At 38.2% G+C, this 21,897-nt stretch overlaps 1 protein-coding gene across 2 annotated transcripts in view; it reads right to left on the minus strand.

The window, feature by feature from the left end:
* cttnbp2 (cortactin binding protein 2) overlaps window positions 1-1,762 on the minus strand; it is a 53,279-nt gene extending 51,517 nt beyond the window's left edge. For both annotated transcript variants that reach the window (XM_053623096.1, XM_053623095.1), the window contains exon 1: window positions 1,442-1,762. In XM_053623096.1, coding sequence (XP_053479071.1) covers window positions 1,442-1,522 — 81 coding nt within the window. In that variant the 5' untranslated portion in view covers window positions 1,523-1,762. The remainder of the gene's footprint in view (window positions 1-1,441) is intronic.
* Between the last annotated feature and the right edge of the window lie 20,135 nt (window positions 1,763-21,897).

Below are 21,897 nucleotides of genomic sequence, written 5' to 3' on the forward strand. Positions count from 1 at the left end.
CTACTGAGAATAAACAAAAAGCGGTTCCTGCATGGGCACAGAGAATAAATGACTTCAAATACACACATGCAGTACTGCCATACCCTTGCAAGCCCTTGAGAGGAGCTGGGATGTACCCACAAGACAGAGATTTATGGCTGACACAGCGCAACCAAGGGACAGCGGTATAGCCAGAGCACCTGTTCTGTCAAACAGTAAACGTAAACGAGCCTCGGGCTGTTAAAACAGCTCAGATTGGCTGTATGACACGCTATTATGTCAGCTGAGTCACTGAAATTCGGACCAATTTAGAAACATCTCCAGTGAACATACCCCAACCACTCCCCCCGCCCTCCTCTCTATTCTCTTCTCGGCCTTGCTCACGGCCTTTCTTGATTTCTTTTACCTATTCTCTTCTGTGTGTCTAGACACATACAGAGTTTAACACACTGTAATTGTACATCTATTAAAAGCTGCACCTGTGTCACTGTCAATAGTATCTTGAATGACAAGTCAGTAAAATGATGTTCATGATGTTAACACTGAATTAAATAGCAAGGTGCTCAAGGATACAGACATGCCCTAATGAATATTATGGACGAATATGTATAATTTGAAGGCCAAATTAATCAGTATTTAGACAGGCTTCACTGTTGTTCTCTTGGGCCTAAGACCAATTTTCATAAGAGCTGCTCAGCGGGATTGTGGCATACAGGTCGATCATTTCTGTGAAGTGAATGTCAACACAATTCCAGTAGATTAATGATCAGAAATGGTATTAATCTCAATTCGGATTTGGATTCTCTCCGTGGTAAAACCCTACTTATCTATAAAAATGGGTCACATTTTGGAAATCGGGTTATTGACCTTAACATAATTGTACTGTGTAATGATAATTCATCCTTGACGAGCAACAGTTCATTCTGTCATTATTCATTATTGTCATGTCACAAATATTCTTTTTATCCTTCAAAGACCTAAACCGTGACCAAGGTGTTTACTTTGAGATGTTCATTTGAAAAAAAAAAAAAAAAGTCCAATTCTGACTAACCTATTTAACTCGAGACGACGGAAAAATCCATTCAAGCTTCATTATAATTGTAATAAATAAATAAATAAATAAAATCACTGCGCCGCTGCCTACTGAGAATAACGTTACACCGTACCTTTGGGTGAGCTTTTCTACATAAAAAAAACAACAACAATAAATGTTGTCTTATAAACTACAAAACCCGTGTCAAAGGCCACAGCATCGTTTACTGAGGTTAAGTATTTATTTTGGCATTTAAAAATAAAAAGCGACGGCTCTTATTCAGACCTCCAGTCAACTCATAGGCTCACTGGGATTCTGTCCGAGTTGAGCAGCAGCGCGGTGATAAAAATGCTAAACAATATCTTTTTTTGAACCTCTTTCTTCTTATGACTGAGACAGAAAAGCGTTGGTGCGCGTGTGTTATCTCACCGTCTCGACGCTTCCATGGCCAGCGGTTAGCAGTGTTTGCAGCGGAGGCGGCTGCTCCCCTTTCGCTCCTTCCGACGCCATGTTCTTCTCTCTGTAGCGGTCCGTTGGAGTGAGCGCACCACACACACCGTCAACACACGCATCCGGCACGGCTTTAAACACGCGCGAATCGCTCACGAACGAAAAAAAACCAAGATATTATTATTTACATGAAAGAGAAATGGGTGGTCAACACAAGGCCAGAGAGTTTCAGGAACAGGTCGGGGTTTTCAGCGTAGGCGTGAAGCGAGCCGTATTCCAGCTGCTAGTGTTTGTGTGTGTGTGTGTGTGCGCGCGCGCTGAACCTGACAGAGCTCTACACACCGGGGGGAGTGACGTGAGCGCGCCCGATTCTGCGCGGGCCTTTTTAAAGCGACTGTTTTTAAAGCAGTGGTCAGCAACCCTGTACCTGGAGATCTACCTTCATGAAGACTTTAGCTCCAACCATAATCGTGCCCACCTGACCGTCTAATCATTGCCTTAAGAAGTTCTTGCTCAACTAAAACAGGTGTGTTTTTGATTTGGATTTTGTCTGGAGATGAAACCTGCACTTTGGTACTGCAGCCTACTGTAGATCTGAAGGAAGAAGGCTGGTGACCACTGGATTAAAACCTCTCACTTGCTGACATTTTTATGCCATGTAGCCTTATTGTGGTTTATTGTGGATGATTAGTTTTATATTAGAAACCACATAGTCAGACCAGGGGTCAGGGCCAGTCTGGGACATAATTTCAGGCCGGGAGCCTCACACTCATCCAGGCCACCCCAATTCAATTCAATTCAATTTTATCTGTATAGCGCTTTTAACAGTGGACATTGTCTAAAAGCAGCTTTACAGAGACATATAAACACAGGATACAGATTTTAAATGTGTGAATTTATCCCTATTGAGCAAGCCGGTGGCGACGGTGGCAAGGAAAAACTCCCTAAGATGATATGAGGAAGAAACCTTGAGAGGAACCAGACTCAGAAGGGAACCCGTCCTCATCTGGGCAACAATGGATAGTGTGAAAGTTCATTATGGTTTTTATATGAAGTCTGTTTTGTTGAACTAATCAACAAAATACACCCATACACCCACAACAAATTTTGAAACCACTGAAAGCAATATTTTTTCTTTCCTTAATTCAATTTATTGCACAGTGTGGCCATCCGATAAAAACATAAACAACAAACCTAGAGGTAGTGAAGCAGTCCTAATTTATATCAGCTTACATGGGGATGCCAAGCATTTAACAAACACCAGAAGTGCAAAGCTGCCAGTAAGTCTCGACTTTTCATTAACAGAACTACATTAAATGCAGAAGAGATGTAAACAAAAGACACTTTTTTTTTTTGCCATTTTTCCATGTATGCTATGAACAGAACTCCACATTGTTGGAAAATGAAAACTGTTTAAACTCACTGTAATTTGTGAGCACAGAATCACAACTTCTTTTAGTTAAAATTAATGTATCACATTAAGACAATTTTTTTTTGTTGTTGTTGTTGAGAATTAATAATTAAATACTTAAAATACCTGATATTTAACCACACTATATTTCATACAAATATATTAAAGAATATTTAAGTTATCTTAATTTACCTTCCATCTCAGGTTGACCCTGAAGTGTGAGCACTGCACAGAGCTAGTGCCAGGTTGACTCTCTCCACCTTATTGTGAAAAATAGGAGAAAAAAGGTTTTTTTTCAACCTCACATATGGGAAGACATAATTTTCTAAATTGCCTAATAATAATATTGAACATGATATGACCTTTTATGACTCATAGCTTGGAAAAGTGTTTGTTGTTGTTGCTTGCCCTAGCTTTATGTGTAATTTCAACATTTAAAATAATAAATTTGGATATTTGTCTGCTAAAATACTTAGTATTATAACTATACAATAGGTAATGCTGTTTTTTAGCATATTTTGAGTGACGATAGTCATAGTGCTAGCATTCACTAGTAGTGAAACTGTGGTTAATGCTTGTTTAGCTAAGTTAACGAACACAAAGCTACACCCAGATAGCAACAGAGTTTGGGCCAAATCTGGCTTACATCCAGCTCTTCTGGCTTGGTTCTGGCATTGCGTTTTTTACAGTTTTGTGTGAAACAGCATTAGGCTGAATTCCGGGTGTGAGTCTGGTCAACCAAAAGAAAGAAAAAAACAGAAGGCATATGTTTGGTTAAAAGCTGGCTGAAGTTTGTGCAACCAGAAGAAGACAAGTAGTCGGCTGAGAGCTGGGATGGCTTTGGTTAGCCAAAAACAAGAAAGAAAGAAAAAGATAGACATTTGGCTGAACTCTGGCGTGAATTTGGTTAACCACAGCCTCGTGTAAGGCTGAACAATAACCCTATAACGTCCATGCTTTATTTAATCTTGAAATACTACACATCATTAGAAAGGTCATTTTGTCAATATCCATAAGATAAAAAATATTCTGCAATAATATGAAAATTGCAAAAACACAAAGTTACAAATATTTCACAGATTGTTGTCTAGAAAGGTGTTCTTATGAAAAGAAAGAGGACAAAGATTACCTGTGTGTGGATGGGCAGTTAAGGCAGACACAATTAGGTGTCAATGTGGAGAATGGAAACAATAATAATAGATTGTTGCAGAATGAGGACCAAAAAAAACCATAAACAAGTCAAAACTAACAGGTTCACGATTTATTAGCGATTTATCATCAAATGCCTAAGTCAGAAAGGATCACTTGAGTACATAGGACAAGAAGTAATATAAAATAATAAATACATTTTTTTAAATGTAAAAAATAATAATAATTAAAACAACAACAAAAAAAAACAGCAGGGCTGCGGGCCAAATCAGTTGCCAGGCCACCAGGAGTTCTCTCGGTGCTCCCGGTGGCTAGTACAGGCCTGTCAGGGGTACACCATGGAGTCACTATTATTTATATACTATAAATATTTAGTATAAAAAACACAAAAGGTGTCCACATAGCTAGCTTTGCCACCCCATCTCTGACCTCAAATCACACACAGTACAGTGCCTTGTACAATTAAACCCCTTGAGCTTTGACACATTTTATAGTATTAACGCCTGGACCTGAGTCTTATTATATGTCACGAATCTACCCAAAATAACCGTTAATATTGAAATGTGGGAAATGATCACTATGCACTCACTGGCTAGTTTAATAGGAATACTTGTACACCTGCTGATTCATGCAGTTATCCAATCAGGCAACCACGTGACAGCAGCATAATGTTTCATGTGATGTTCACATCAAACATCAGAACGGGAAAAATGTGATCTCAGAGACTGTGACTGTGACCATAACTTTGGTTATTGGTGCTGGATGGGCTGGTGTGAGTATTTCAGAAACTGATCTTCAAAAAATATATTTAAAAAATATCCTACAGTGGTCCAGCACATGCTCACAACTGGTCGGTGGAAGATTGGATAAACATCCCCTGATCTTTTTCCAATCTTCAGCTGTCTCATTTTGGTGAGCATGTGACCACTGTAGCCTCAGATTCCTGTTCTTGGCTGACAGGAGTGGTCTTCAGTAGTGGTCCTTCTCCTCTGACCTCTCTCATTAACAAAGCCTTTTCACCCATTCTGTATAAACTCAATAGACTGTTGTGTGTGATCCCAAGAGATTAGCAATTTCTGAAATCCTCGAACCAGCCTGTCTGGCACCAGCACCCATGCCACAGTCACTGAGGTCACATGTTTGAATTCCCCTGAGATCACATGTTTGATAAAGTTGATAAAGGGACTGAAGCTCTTGACATGTATCTGCATGATATTATGCATTGAGCTGCTGTCATATGAGTACAGATGTTCATATTAAAGTGTCTGGTGAGTGTAGTTTGCAAAATTATTTGCTAATAAAAAACATAAAAGTTGTAAATTCACCTATCACTGAAAGGTTTCAGAGCTTACTATAACTTACCTAATAGGGGTGTAATGTAATGTCACTATCTGTATCTGTACCTGTTTAGTACTCCAAATATCTTTATTTTTTTAATGAATGGTTTCAACTAGAAATGTGCATGGGAATGTTCTATTAAACCAGTTTACACAGTGATTATTTTACTGTCCACAATATTTCCCAACTAATTTAGAAGTAAAACACCTTGAAGTTTTTTTTTTTGTTTGTTTGGGGGTTTTTTTTGCATCTCATGGGATACCAGTCTTGATGCAAACCTTTATTCTCACCCTGATGCCCCTTAAACCATTCTGGCAAGCTATCTGGGGGGGAGCCCTACATCTGTTTTGTATCTGTTAATTCCGAGAAACGTATTTTACATGTATAGATACATTCCTAATATCTTGATAAACAGGATCATGAAGGCCACATAGTTAGCAAAACGTGTCCAGGACAAAGTTCTGGAAAACTATCACTTTGAGGTTGGTTATAAAATATATACCAACAAAAAAATTATGAACTAAATTAAGTATGGAGTGACAGGAAATGAACCTCACATGGTTATTTACTATATGTATTAGGGCTAGATGGGAAATGAGTGAAATTTGTGAAAAATTCCCGTGGTTAACCAATCAATTTTGTTCTGTCTCTGAGCCAGAGTTGCCTTCAGAACTATACGTATTGACTATTTTACACATAAGCTTTGTACACAACAATTGAATAATCGTTGGCATATCAGAAAGTTCAGTTTTACTACATCAGTTTCTTTTCATTGGCCAGTTCTACTGTACTGTACTGTACTGTACTATACTGTACTGCATTATGTAGCATAAGTACATAGATAGCCAGATGTCTGGTCAGAATCTTGATTTCCATTGTTATTGTATATTCTTAGTGATTTTTGTAACTAGTGGTCAAAACATCAATAGCAATCATGTCACTAACATTAACTAAGTTCGAGAGCTAGCTAGCTTAGTGTGTTATAATCCTCTAACACTTTGCATATCAGACCATGATAGGTCCACACTATCAAACGTATTTCCTAAACTGAGTTAATGTATATAGAATTAGTCCTGAGAAAGTGACAATTTTGCATTTTGCAATATATACTCTGCTAACAAATCTGATCCCAAAACCAGTTTATATAAGCCATCCAAGAGGAGTCAGTAATTTAATATGCATGTTTGTGAATGTGCGTGAGTTTAAATGAATAATGCAGGGGCTTTGGTGTGAGGGATGCTATCACATTCCAATTCCAAGATATTCCATTTTGCGAAAGTTGATGGAATACATGTATTTCACTTCGGCAAAAGATCTTACAGCTGAAGCATTTGCTTCTTTCTAACCCACAATTCTGTGACAGTTAAACTCATTTTCAAAGCAGTACAAGTGTGAATAAATAGTACAGTAGAAGAACAGATCTATCCAAGGCTGTAAATGAGTCTCCAGAGATTTCCAGAGATAAAATAATTGGTAACATTTTAAAAGACTGACATGATAAAATTCAGTTAGTATATACTGTAAAGGACCACCACATCCACCTAACACTGCTCTCTGAATCTACTGAGCAATATTATGTGCTCTGGGCCTTAACACACAAGTAGTGAGCTCATCATAGTGATTTCAGTATAGCAAAATTCACTGTTCACATGCTTAGAAAATATTTAGACTAATTTTACCAAAAAAAAAAAAGGGCAATGAAAAGCATCGCATAATCAAAAAGAGGACCGATATTGAATGCAAAAAACATGCCTGCATTGCATATAAAGACAATGAATAGCTTTAAATGATGGATGAGGCCTGCCAAACTTCTGCAAGTGTGTTTCCTGTCCCTCTCAGGGGTTTGGCACAGAAAGACTGAGCCACTGTTGGGACACACAGACTCTCAGTGACTCTCTGCTGGCATCAGCTATGGCCAATCAATGTTCATGTGTACTTCCTCTATTGCTCCAACCCTTTGTCCAAGAAATTAGGAGTAAGTGACTTCAGTCAAGATAAATGTTTAAGACTCACTTTTTTCATTCTCACATTGAGGAAGGAAAAATGAGCAGATTAATAAATGAGCTTAGTTCTAGTTTGCAATGACTTAGTATCATGTTTTAAGCACTGAAAATCTCTCTTTCTGACTTGCTTTGTAATATTTTCATATACTGCCCATGTACTGTGTCAGTATCAATACAGCTGCACATTATACCCATTATGGGTATAATGGCTCAGGTGGTAGAGCGGGTTGTCCACTAATCGTAGGGTTGGCGGTTCAATTCCCGGCCCACATGACTCCACATGCCGAACTGTCCTTGGGCAAGACACTAAATCCCAAGTTGCTCCCGATGGCAAGTTAGCGCCTTGCATGGCAGCTCTGCTACCATTGGTGTGAGTGTGTATGTGAATGGGTGAATGAGACACAGTGTAAAGCACTTTGGATAAAAGCACTATATAAATGCAGACCATTTACCAATACCCACATTATACCCAATTCCATCTTACATAAATCACACTGTCACTTTATTTCTATGCAGTCAGGTTTACAGCACATGATCTGCATTGAATTTTAACTGGAATGTTGCAATGCCATCACTGACTGTCAAACTGTGCTGTACTTGGTGAATCTTAGTTAATGTTGTTTGTATTAATATTATTTGTTCTGCTGGTTGCATGAACCTGAGTCAAAGTAAAATATTTTATTTGAACCACTGTGTATAATAACAGAAAAGCTGCATTGATAAAGAAGTTCTACATGTGCCTCATATACCTAAATAATCTCTTAGAGTTATATTTGTTTCTCTAACAATAAAATGACAGTACAGTTAATGTTGTATGCTAATCTAATCATTAGCTTATTCACTGTATTGTTTCACTTCTGGAAGCCAAATTTCCACATGACCTGTGCTCCAAAAGATCATCTTAATATGAAAAATAAAACCACAATAGATTTGACATAGAAACTGTATTACATGACATGGTGAAAAGGTGCAGTGCTCTCACACAAGGTAAACGAAAACAATTTGTCTAATGTGTTTCTAAACATTACAAGCAAACAAGAGAAGTGCTGAAATGAAATGACACATGCTGGGAAGGGGGTAGGGCAGAACCAAACCTACACCATTGTATGAACGGGTGGATTGTTTCATCTATGCATTTTTATAACAATTGATGCATAAAATGTGAAGTTACAAGTTTTAAATTGTGCTCTAGTCTACATTCGACTACATGTAAAGAGCAGTCTCTTTACATTCTTAATGTTAAGATTCAGAAAACATTACTGCACATCACAATAGAAATGAGTTCTATCATTTTGTTGAATGTGTGAGATTTAAAAGTATCAAGTGTTTTATTATTATTGTGTAATTATTGTTGTCTTTGTTGTTCTTCTTCTTATTATTATTATAACAATTTAAATGGCATCAAACTAGTATTAAGTTGTCTTACATCACCGAAAACTTTTACTCATGAATGTTAATTAGGTGGTCCGCAATTACAATTTATAATAGGTATGAAAGAAAGTTGTTTTTTTAAGATCGTTATTGCCGTTTGTAAATTCACTTCACAGTACTGAAGTATCTTAATTTATAAACAAAAATATTGCATTTCTTCAGAATTCCTAGGATCCTAAGGGATTTCTGGCTAAGAAAAGTCCAAGTAATGTCTTTCCCATCTTTAATTGACCAGGTTCTTGGCTGACAGTAGTATAACCTGATGTGGTCTTCTTCTGCTGTAGCCCATTTGCCTCAATGTTTGACATGTGATGTATTCTGAAATGCCTTTCTGCTCACCACATTTGGAAAGACTTGTTATTTAAGTTTTTGTAGCCTTCCTGTCACCTCTCTCATAAATAAGGCATTCTCCCCTTAGAATTGCCACTCACTGGATGCTTTTTTTTAAACTCCATGGTTTTGTGTAAAAACCATTTTCTGTAAACTCTAGAGGCTGTTCTGTGTGAAAATCCCAGGAGATCAGCAGTTTCTGAAATACTCAGACCAGCCCATCTGGCACCAACAACCATACCACAGTCAAAGTCACTGAAATCCCATGTTTCCTTTTTCTAATGTTCAATCGTTGATAGCACCCGATGGGCTACAGTTAGTAATTGAGTGTATGTGGTCATTTAAATAGTGAACTCGTTATAACCATAGATTAGTGCCTGGCAATTGTGTAATTCCCAGGATGTAAGTATGTCAATATATCCTCTGTTTAATTGTTTAGCACATAACCCAGTAAGCATTACATATAACAGAACTAATGTGACACCATTGTAATGTCCACAATGATTTGCACTACTATAGTATGTGGTAAGCCATTTGCTTGCATGCCACGCCCCGTTTTTGTCCTCTGTCCTCTGCAGCCTGTAGTTGGGGTTGTGAGACTGTTTATATTGCACAGACCAGACACTTGTGGGCGCTGTTTAGGTTCCTTGAGGTATGTTTAGTGGACTTTGCTTTTATCAGTACATTATAATGTTACTTAAGAGTAACACACACACACACACACACACACACAAAGAGAGGGAAAAAGAGAGCGAGAAAGAGAGAGAGAGAGAGAGCGAGCATCATGAACTATAGCATGAAATTCTGAACCTAGGTTCCTCTTGCATGGATCAAACTCTATACTGTGTAGTGTACTGTGTACTGTGTGTATATATACTGAAAAGCAGTTGAATGTGAGAGGACATTTCCTTCTTTCTTTTTTTTGCTGAGTATATATATGCACAAAACAATTTTTACAAGATATTTTGTGTCCTTGCCAGCATGAGCAAACTCCTCAGAGAACCACATGCTCTACTCTATTTATTTCCCATGACAGCTACAGTATCCAGTATCAGATCTAGATGGATCCTGGCATGACTTCAGTGCTAAAAATATAATGTTAGTCATTTAAGCAAAACCTCTGTAGATTTTTTTTCTATTAAGTTTTTCATTTGTAGTTCTTTATTCTTCTTTGATGGCATGACTTTACTGTAATGTGGGTTCTTTTAGTAGCCATGGGAATATTGTTTATAAAATTTTGATCTCTCCAAAACCCAATTTCTACTGGTTAAACTTACTAACCACTAGGTGGTGGTGCTGCTCTATCAGTAAAAAAAAACCAAAAAAAAAAAACAATACCCAACAACCCACTAATATCATCTGCTCAGCTTTTATTTACAAGAAGTTTGTATTATTTACAGGATGCACTTTATATTGGAGAGCAAATAGAAGTACATCACATTACAGTTCATTATAGTTTCTCTCAGAGTGTCTTTGAAATCATGAGGGTTATTTATCAGTGGGTTTCAGAGTGTTGTATGCCTTTATTATTATTCTCGGAAGTGGGTGTGGCACACACACACACAGAGAGAGAGAGACAGCGAGCGAGAGAGAGAGAGATCACCATTTTATTCTTGTGTCGAGAAGAACTATCTTCTAAGCGAACTATCAGTTTTAAAGCTATGAAAATTAGACAATGGTTTATACATCAGTTCAGAATTTAGTATTTATCTAATCTATAAAAATCTAAGCTAGTATCAGCACAAATAACATTTGCCTCCATGTGATCTGATGCTCCTTGCTTCATCTCCAAGCCCAATGGCTTTTTATACAGCATCTACACAGAACAAAAAAGCAAAGTAATGAAGCTAATATTATAACACTGAAGGAGTGGAATCATTGTGGCAAAAGTCAAGTCAAGGCTAATAATGGAGAGTAATTATCATGACGACCTATCAGTAGATCTTTGATAATTTAGGCTATTGTAATTAAAGCCATATGTAATATAGAACAGCAAAAAAAAATTTTTTTTTAAATAAAATGCTATTGAGGATATTGAAGCAAGATAGTCTTTGGTAATCTGCTTACAAATAATCATACTGGTCTGAATGGATCATGTGTTTGCTACTCTTATAACATTGAAAGACATAACGTCTAGCAAAGTCTCTCTGTTGTGAAAGGGCTATATTTGGCATTGGATATCCAAAATGAGCTTCCACAGCAACACTCATTATTAAATGCACATCCCCAGTAAAATCCTGCAACAATGAAACAACCTCACAGTACATTCTGAGGGGCTCCAAAAAGCTCATGCGAGAAATATGCATCAGGTGAGTCTGTGTATTAGTGTCCAGAAGCAGCTCTCTGTTCCCTCCCATGCATGATTCACAGCTGACTGACAGCTAAAATGAAAGATTTGTGTTCTTACAAAAACAATGATGTCATCTAGAGAGTCTTGCATGATGAAGCAGAGAAGCACCTGAATGTGCACTACAAGAGAATACGTTATTCTTTCACTATAACGATCAACAGTTAAAGATAACCAGATCAGTCAAAAACACCCGTATCATGTTATTTTAGGACAAATCTGTATCAAATTTTCCTCTTTATCACTGTGCTTAGTTTTCTGTGTTTGTTTGGTTGCTGTGCAACGTTACCCTGGTTTGAGGCCTTTATGCAAGTCTACGTCACATTTTGTCTGGTAACGATTATAAAGCAGAAGGCTTCAAAAACAACTTTGCAGCTCATGCCAAATTTTCTAATTATATTTTGCCTGTATGCAGAATTAGATTTCTGCCCACTTATTACATCTTTCCTTTCTCCTGGGATGTGTCAGGAGTGTGGCAGGTTTTGTGGGCACAGCGCAGCACATTGTGTTATGGTCGTTCTTTTCAGGCAGGAAGGCAGTGTTGGTTTTACAGGCTAGTGGCCATTTCCAGCTCCCCAGCCACCCCTAAAAAAGAGGCCTAGTGCCTGGAATTTCTGATGTAGGAGCCAAAGAGGCATTAGCTCCAGGGGTTTTCAACACACTAGTGCTTGTTAACTGGGTTTCTATTTAAAAAACATAAGAGCATACTAACACTGAACAATTAACCCTGTGTAATTCACATCCTTGATGATTGCAATGACGAAGTGATTGTACTGATCCCCACTCATTGTTTAAAATCTAAGCAGCTACACTTAAGATTCACTTATGATGAATTTGACTTTGTTGCTCACATAAACTCAAAAACAAGAATAGAATCAGATAAAAGTTACATTAATGATCCAGTTATTAAGAAAGAGATTATTCTTTGGTTTTTGGTAAGATCAGAATACAGAATGTGCTGGAAGTATAAATGTAAGAAGCAAGAAGGACTCATGTATATAGTTTATTGAAATTAAGACGTGCATATTTCAGAGTGTCTACAGGATAAAATGTACACAGTATGTACACATAGAATATGCACTTCACATATGTGTACATGTTGTATTCCAGCAGTATAACTTGTGCTAGAATTTATGTACTGTGTTATTGAGCTCAGATTATAAACAGTCTCTCTGTCTGAAAGTTGCGATTATGAACCTAACTTTAACGCAACAGGATGTTTGGATTTCAGAATTTGCTCTCTATGGTAGAAAAATGCTGTTGTGAGACAAATTTGCAAAGCATTTTGTAATGAGTTTTGCTGGATGTTCTCCATCGCTCTCATTCATTATCTTTATGCATGTTTTCTTTATGCTCACATGATTTCTCACTCTCTCGTCTGATTGGTTGCGGCTCCTACTGGTCACCAAACAGCCTGGTGTTTTTTGTGCCTGAAGCTGGGCATGATAACGTTGAATGTATCTCAGCTGACATATGCTATATACACCCTGACACAGTGCTGACTGTGACTGACTATTAATGGATTACCAGTAGGGATGTCATGATACCAAAAATCTAGTAGTGGGTACCGATACCAACAAAAGTACATGATACTCGATACCAAAGTCGATACCATGGTGGTATAAAAATTTAAAAATAAAATAAAATAAACTCTCCTGAGGACATCCTCCTCTGGCTGATACTGGCAAAGAGGGGGGATATTATAGTTATCAAACACTGTCTGATAATGAGTGGACATGCACTCCTAAATGCGTGGTTTACCCAACTCCTAAGGTGGGTGTGTGCGCGCGCATGCGTCTGTGTGCATGCGTGTGCGTGCGCACACACGCGCACACACCCACCTTATATTCTGGATGCAAGCATTAGTTTAAACTCACTGATATGGTGGCAAACCAAAAAGATTTATTAAAAGCATGAACATGTGAATAATTATTAGTGACATTAGGCTACATTTAGCTGACAGGACACGGGCTGAATGGCGATGCATGGTGGCCCATTAGGAGGTAGTTTATAACACTGCAATGTGTTAGCCTCGTTAACAAATAACAGGCTATCGCTAACATTACATCGGGGCGGAACTAAACTTGTTAAGCTAAACTAATCTTTTGTAGTTTTTCCCATGTGCTTGTAGGCGTTCCTCTTCTTCTTCACTTGTGGACTGACTAAAACACTTGTGCATATTTGCTGCCCCCTTCAGGCCTGGAAGAATTGCAACCTCGGTACTTTCGTGACAATCAGTACTAACGGAAATGCCGAAAAACAAGTACCGTCATGTTTTAAGAATGTTGGTACCGACTTGGAACCAAAGTATCGGTTCTCGTGACATCCCTAATTACCAGTATGATTCATAAAAGCTCAAGAACATCAGATTACTTTTTTTGTCCTATGACTCAAAGTCCTATGAAGTCCTTGGTGTCAATGAAGTCAGTGTCCTATGAAGTCCTTGGTGGTGATGAAGTCCTTTGTGGAGTTGGCAGTGTTTTGGATCATTGTCTTGCTGCATGATAAAGTTCCTCCTGATTTAATTTGGATGCATTTCTCTGTAAATTGGCAGACAAAATGTTCCTATAAACTTCTGAATAATTTATTCTGTTGCTACCATCATGAGTTACATCATCAATAAAAATTAGTGAGCCCGTTCCAGAAACAGCCATGCAAGCCCAAGCCATGACACTACCACCACCATGTTTCACAGATGAGCTTGTATGTTTTAGATCATGAGCAGATCCTTTCATTCCCCATAATTTGGTCTTTCCATCACTTTGGTAGAGGTTAATCTTGGTTCCAGAACTTTTGTGGCTCATCTCTGTATTTCTTTGTGAATTCCAATAAAGTTTTCTGATTCTTATTGCTGATGAGTGTTTTGCATCTTGTGGTATGGCCTCTAAATTTCTGCTCTCAAAGTCTTCTTTGAACAGTGGTTTGTGATACCTTCACTCCTGCCCGTGGAGGTTGTTGGTGATGCCACTGACTGTTGCTTTTGGGTTTTTCCTCACATCTCTCACAATTTTCCGTGATTAGCTGCTTTTGTTTTACTTGGCCGATCCAGTACACCAGTGGTTTCTTTCTTTTTCAGGATATCCCATATTGTTGTATTGGCTATGCCCAATGCTTGTGCAGTGCCTCTGATTGATTTTCCCTCTTTTCTCAGCTTCAAAATGGCTTGCTTTTCTCCCATAGACAGCTCTCTGATATTCATGTTGGCTTATCCTTTTTAACATAAAATGCAGTCTTCACAGGTGAAACTGAAGGTTAAAACCAAGAGCTAGATGTTCAGAGCTATTTATTGCTTAATCAGTCAATCTAACAGGTCACACCTATGTAACAAGAAACACCTGTCGGTCACATGTTCCAATATTTTTGCTCGCCTACAAATTGGGTGGTCTGATACAAAATGTGCTATATTCTATGCTGTTTAACACATCTACAGATAAATACCAGGAAATAAAAGCTGAAATTCTAAACTCTCATTGCATATTCATCGTTTGTTCTCAAAGCCAAATGTCTTCAGACTACAGCAAAAAAAAATTGAATTGGCCTCCAATAGTTTCAGAGGGCTGTACTGTATTTGACTTTTTTTTACTATTCATGCAATTTTTTTGCTATTTAGAAACTTTTAATTTCATTACTCTCTAAAGCATCTTTGCTTTTCAAAGTTTCTTCATGTGCCTAAAACCTTTACACAGTGCTAAATATGTGTATCTTTTTCTGATTGGAAATTTGTAATATATAATTTCAGAAAGAGGCCGTTATCTGGTAAGCAGTGTAGGAGAAAATCCAGGCTCCATCTGCCATTTGTAAACTGTCGTGGCTTTTATAGGTCACGCATGCAGCCCCTGATGACTGAGCCTTACAACTTCTTCAGTCAGTCAGTTAACATATTGTAGATTACACTTCGTTAAAGCCAAATATAGAATAGAGGAGACATAATCCTAAAAAAAAACAAGAACACCACAAATGCCAATGTGTTGACAGTATATCTACATATAGTGTGTTAGTTAATGCTTTATGAACTGATAATGTTTTCTCTCACTGAGGGCTGAAGGGTCAGAGCTATGACTCAGAGAGCTGGAACAGCACATCCCTGGCCTATGTAACCATTTTAGAACCTCATCACCACCCTGCCTACCTTCACACCAAGATGTCTATGTGAGACTAAACTGAACTGCTTATCATGGGAAAAGGACTCCTGACTCATGGGTCTTTAGGCTGGACCTCTGAAATAGCCTCTTCACATTATTCTTATTAGTAGATTCATACATTTCTAGTAAAATGTGAAACTGGGAACAGTGACAGTGACTGAGGCACCATCAGAATAACCTAGAATTATGAACTATGACAGGACTAATCAGTACTCAGCTCTACATTAACTGTTCTTGTGAGAAAGGATTCTAACTCATTGTGCCAGTAAGCTGTACCATGATTTAGGTAGGAGTTGATGGTGTGTTACTAAAGGGGAGCAATGACAGCATTGACTTAACATCACAATACTTTTATGCTGATGCCACATTACCTTTCACAGAGAGGAAGACTGTGACTGCTTTTTCTTCCCCACTGAGGCAGAAAGTGAAAAACAGATCTTTGCTATGTCTTGTGAAAAAATAAGTACACCCCATGAAAATTGTTGGCTTTTTTGACATATTTGGTAAAGCAAACATACGATCATACTTGAAACAGTGCCTATTAATAAAGTTGATTTACTTGAACAAAACCACAAGGAAAATGAGCTTTTTCAATCATTTATTCAACAGAAATATAAAAATATGTGATAAGCTTCCATGGAAAAAGTAAGTACAACATTGGCTTCAGAAGCTAGTATTGCCCCTTTGGCATAAATATCTTCTTGTAGGCGTTTTGCATAATTGTCCACCAGGCTTGCTGGAATTTTTTTACCACATTTCCATGCAATATTCTTTCAGTTGCAAGATGTTTGAGGGTTTTCTTGCATGTACTGCTCGTTTCGAATCCCCCTAAACATTTAAATGGGATTCAAATCTGGGCTTTAACTAGGCTATTCCATAAACCTAACTCTCATTTCTTCTTTTTGAACCATTCCTTGGTGGATTTGCTAGTGTGCTTAGGATCATTATCCTGTTGAAAGGTTCACTTTTGGTTCAATTTTTACTTTTGGACAGAAAGCAAAACAACCCCAAAACATAACATTTCCACCACCGTGCTTCACAGTTGGTATGAGGTGCTTCTCCTAAAAAGCTGTTTTTGGTCTGCGCCAAACATGTCTGCTGTTACTGTGGCCAAGCAACTCTATCTTTGATTTGTATGTCCAGAGCACATTATTCCAAAAGGCCTGGTCTTTGCCTATATGCTCACTGACAAACTGTAGTCTTGCAAAGGCTTTTTTCTGGCACACCTCCCATGCAGGTCAAATTTGTGCAATCTCTTTCTGATTGCAGAAGCATGCACTTTGACACCAACAGTTGCTGACTTACTAGCAGATCCTGTGATGAAACTTTAGGGTTTTTGGAGACTTCTTTTTGCATCAGACGAATTGTTCTTGGGCTGAATTTGCTGGGACGGCCAGTCCTGGACAAATTGGCAGACGTTTGAAATCTGCGCCATTTGTAGATGGTGGAATGATGTATTTCAAATAATTTGGAGATCTTTTAAAATCCCTAGCCAGACTCATAGGCACCACAACATTTTTTTCCTGAAGGCCTTACAGAACTCTTTAGATCTCGGCATGAAGACACCACACACCTCAAAAACAAAGGGAACACCAGACACTACATATGAGAGGGGTATAAATAAGACAGGTTCCACCTACACTCCCTAAGCAGATTCTTATCACTGGCACTCAATCTTGAACACTTAATTTTATGGATTTGAAGGTGTGATAAATGTACAGATTTCAGAGTCCAGGTGACTGATCTGTTTTTTGTTCATTTAAATTGTGAAAATTACTACAAAATGTCAATTGTATGTGTCATTTGAAAGAGTGTATCAACTTTATTAATAGGCACTGTTTCAAAGATACAAAGATCAAATATTTGCTTGTCCAACTATGCCAAAAAAGCCAACAATTTCCATGAGGTGTACCTATTTTTTCACATGACTGTATATACTGAAGTTATGTTATTAGCAGCAGAGTTGCCAGGTAGTTACTATAATTGATTATTCAAGCATTCTTTTTTTCTTCAATATTTTATTTATCAGAGCAAGCTACAAAACAGAAACTGTTTAGTGACAAACACAGTTCCAAAGGCATTATATTTTCTCTCCATTTTTTAACGTTATTTCCCATCCCAACCCAACATGACAGACCATACCCAACCCAACATAACAATCCCATACCCACAACTCAACATAATAGTCCCATACCCCAACCCAACATAACAGTTCCATCCCACCCCAACATAACAGTCCATACCCCAACCCAACATAACAGTCCATACCCAACCCAACATAACAATCCCATACCCCAACTCAAAATAACAGTCCCATACCCCAACCCAACATAACAGTCCCATCCCACCCCAACATAACAGTCCATACCCAACCCAACATAACAATCCCATACCCCAACTCAACATAACAGTCCCATCCAACCCCAACATAACAGTCCCAACCCAACCCAACCTAACATAATAGTCCCATACCCCAACCCAACATAATAGTCCCATCCCAGCCCAACATAATAGTCCCATACCCCAACCCAACATACCCCACCAAAGTCCAACACGCCAAAGGGAGGAGGGAAAAAGTGTGGGATTAAAAAGAAATATCTAAGACTGTATAAAAAATAAATAAACAAATATATACATAACCTCATGCACGGACTTGTGTAGTTGCCCATAGGATTACACATGCTCCAATACTTCCCTAATGTCTTAGGTTACTTCAGAGAGAGGGAGATGTATTCTTCTGAAAATAAATTATTAAAGGGTCCCATGCTTTATTTACAGCATTCTTATTGTAAAATTTTTACAGTAATGGCAAATTGCACTCTTCTTACATGACTATACTGTATATTGCTAACAATATTTACTGTAAGGGGGCTGTAATGAGGGCTGGTATTTTGTTGCCATGTGTGTGTGTGTGTGTGTGTGTGTATCGAGGTAATCAATGTTATTCAAGTCACCTTTTTTCTTTACAGTTTTTTAATCTTATGGCTGATCAGTGTATATAAATAAGCTATTCAACAATATCACCCTCATTTCCTCTGAAACATCACAGAAATGATACGTGTCTGAAAGGCACTCTTACTGGTAATGGCCTGCAACAGTTCATGCATAGATTCATAATCAGAAGATGGATGTCATTACAACTGAGATGTTTCATGATGCACTCTAAATAATTATCTTTGCTGTTCTCCTTTCCTGAAATATGGAAAGGTCATTGTAATTTAATACTGAACAGATGCCCTTACATGAGAAAATGACGGCCTTATATACGAGTATATGCATTGACTTGCATAAGTATTCACCTCCTTGAACTTTTGTACATTTTGTAGGGTAACAACCTTGCAATGAAATGGACTTATTTTGGACTTTATGCCATGAATCATCACAAAATAGCCCATAGACCTTGAGTGGGAGGTCACGTAAAATTAAATACATATAAATAAAATAACCATAAAATAAATATAATTGATCCTGGATGCGCCAGGAATAGAGATCGAGTTCTTAAAGAACATACCTAAACAAACATCATGAACACCAATAAGTTATCAAATCTGTTATCAAAGTCTGGAACAAAGTTCTGGAAAAGTATCAATCAAGGTTTGGTTATTAAAAATTTTTCCAAACTTTAAACATCCCACTGAGCACCGTATAATCTGTTATTATACAATTTTTACTCTATCTACAGGAAGACATCCACCAGAAGTTAGTCACTGAGGTAAGGAGAACATTAATCAAAAGTGGGTGGATACTTAAGCAAGACAGTGTATATGTGCATCGTGTCTAGAGCCTCTGTTCTCTCTTCTACAGAGCACATAGAGCATAGAGTCATGCCACTTAAGATAGCTCTGTGCAAGTGCTCACAGTACTTATTTGCTTTTTTCCAGGGAGAACTATTAAACATGTGGTAAGCTAAGCTCAGTGATGATTAAATATATTGTGGCAGTGTGATTGTGGCAACAGCTATTTTGATTTGAGTCTCCAAGGCAAAGTGATTTCAGGACTCTGCTCTAATCCTGGCCTGGTGATGCAGTAACATGTCACCCAGCTTGACATTGTGCCATTCCATTTTACTTGAAGCCAAGAGAGTTTAAGCTTCAGAGACTTCAGAAGGTCAGTCAAAAGCAAACTTGCCTTAAAAGGGAATACTAGATTCATAAATCATCTCATAAACTCTTCAAGACTGTATGGATGCAGCCATATAATTACAGATATAAAATTCCTTTGCCTCTTTTGTCATATCTGACTAATTATTATTTATATCACAAAGTAGGGGTCTTCTTTCACTTGGCCACATGTTCTGTATCCATTTTTGGCACCAAAGCTGAAATAAGAGTGCTACTGCTAGTGGTAAATCAAGAATGACCTTTGTCTATTCTCTGTTGAACTGTTGCTTTAGATCTGAGTACAGAGCAATAATGTTGTTCTGAAGTAAATGCCTTTTAAAGGAAACAGTTTGGAACTTTCTTTAGAAAGCCTCAAACATACAGTGACATTTATGTCTCTACAGTTACTATTCAGAAAGCCACTGAAAGAGCATATTAGTGTTTGATTTCTTGTAATGGGCCTCCACATTCCTGTAAGGCCCTCTGTTGCTATGTTGTTTTGTTGTTGTATCTAAGTGCGAGACATGTCCAGGTTTCAGGCTGTGCATCAACGGTGGGCTCTGCTTAGGGTTGCTGAACTTCCCTACTAGATATTGTTGTGTACAGATCAGATTCTTACTCCTGTAAGCAGGACAACAGCTGCAGCCTAGAGCTGCACACCCCTGGTTTCAAAATCTGGATAACATCCGGTAGGGAAGCGGAGAATAACAATTGATTGAGGAAGTGTTTGCACATAATGTTTGATGGTTTAATGGACCTAAAATAAGTCCAGCTCGATTTACTGTCCAAATGGGTTATCTCTAAGTTCTCCTGTTTGCTCTCATCTCCCAAAAACATGCGTGTAGCTGGTTTTGCTAAGATAAATTGCCCCAGATGTGAACATTTCTAGGCATGGTGGCTTATGATGGACTGGCATTCCATAGAGCGTGCATTCTTGCCTTGCTCCCAGAAATCCCATGATAGGCTCTGGATCCACTATGATCCTGACAAGGTCATAAAATGGTTACTAAAGATACAATAAATCTAATGAAGAAATAGTAGCCTACTTGTATAGGCAATTTCCGTTACAAACACATTCATGGAAACACTGGCACACTGCTTTACAGTTGCTTTCCTGGTGAAAAATTACCTCCATTACATCATTCCTGCTTTGAGACACAAGTGATGGAAACACTGAATCGAGTTTGTTCCAAGCTTCCAAGGTTTTTCCTACTCACTGGTCATTAAGGAAAGACTGAACAGTAGGTACAGTGCTATAAAAAAGTATTTGCCACTGATTTCTTCTGTTTTGTGTATATCTCTTAAAAACAAAAAAACAAAATCATTAAAACAACATCTAAGATTAAACAGAGACAACCTGAGAAAAACACTGCTAACCTAGAAGAGCATTAAGGCTCATCTAAATTTTACCAAACTTTGATGATCCTCAAACCTTTTGGAAGAATATTCTGTGGATTGAGGAGTCGAAAGTGGAACTGTTTGGGAGACAGGGGTCCCGTTACATCTGCCGTAAACCAAACATAGAATTCCACAAAAATAACATCATACCTACGGTCAAGCATGGTGGTGGAAGTGTAATGGTGTGGGGATGCTTTGCTGATTCAGGGCCTGGGCAACTTACAATAATTGAGGGAAAAATAAATTCTGCTGTCTACCAGAAAATCCCAAAGGAAAATGTCCAGTCTTCAGTCTGTAAGTTGAAACTCAAGCACAACTGGATTATAATAATGATAATGAGTCTTTATTAATCACATATACATTACAGCACAGTGAAATTCTTTTCTTCGCATACCCCAGCATGTCAGGAAGCTGGGGTCAGAGCGCAGGGTCAGCCATGATACAGCACCCCTGGAGCAGAGAGGGTTAAGGGCCTTGCTCAAGGGCCCAACAGTGGCAGCTTGGTAGTACCGGGGCTTGAACCCCCAACCTTCTGATCAGTAACCCAGAACCTTAACATTCAAGCCACCACTGCCCCCACTAATTATGGGAGGTAAGTGAAAGACTGCTGTCCAGTTATTGGAAACATTTGGCTGCAGTAATTGCTGCTAAAAGGTGGCACAACCAGATTTTAAGTTTAAGGGGGCAATTAGTCTTTCACATTAGAGATAGGTGTTGGATGACTTCGTTTGCTTCAATCAATCAATCAATCAATAAATAAAAACTGCATTGGTAGTCAGGTTTAGT

The sequence above is a fragment of the Ictalurus furcatus genome, chromosome 4 (assembly GCF_023375685.1).
Source record: "Ictalurus furcatus strain D&B chromosome 4, Billie_1.0, whole genome shotgun sequence".
NCBI lineage: Eukaryota > Metazoa > Chordata > Actinopteri > Siluriformes > Ictaluridae > Ictalurus > Ictalurus furcatus.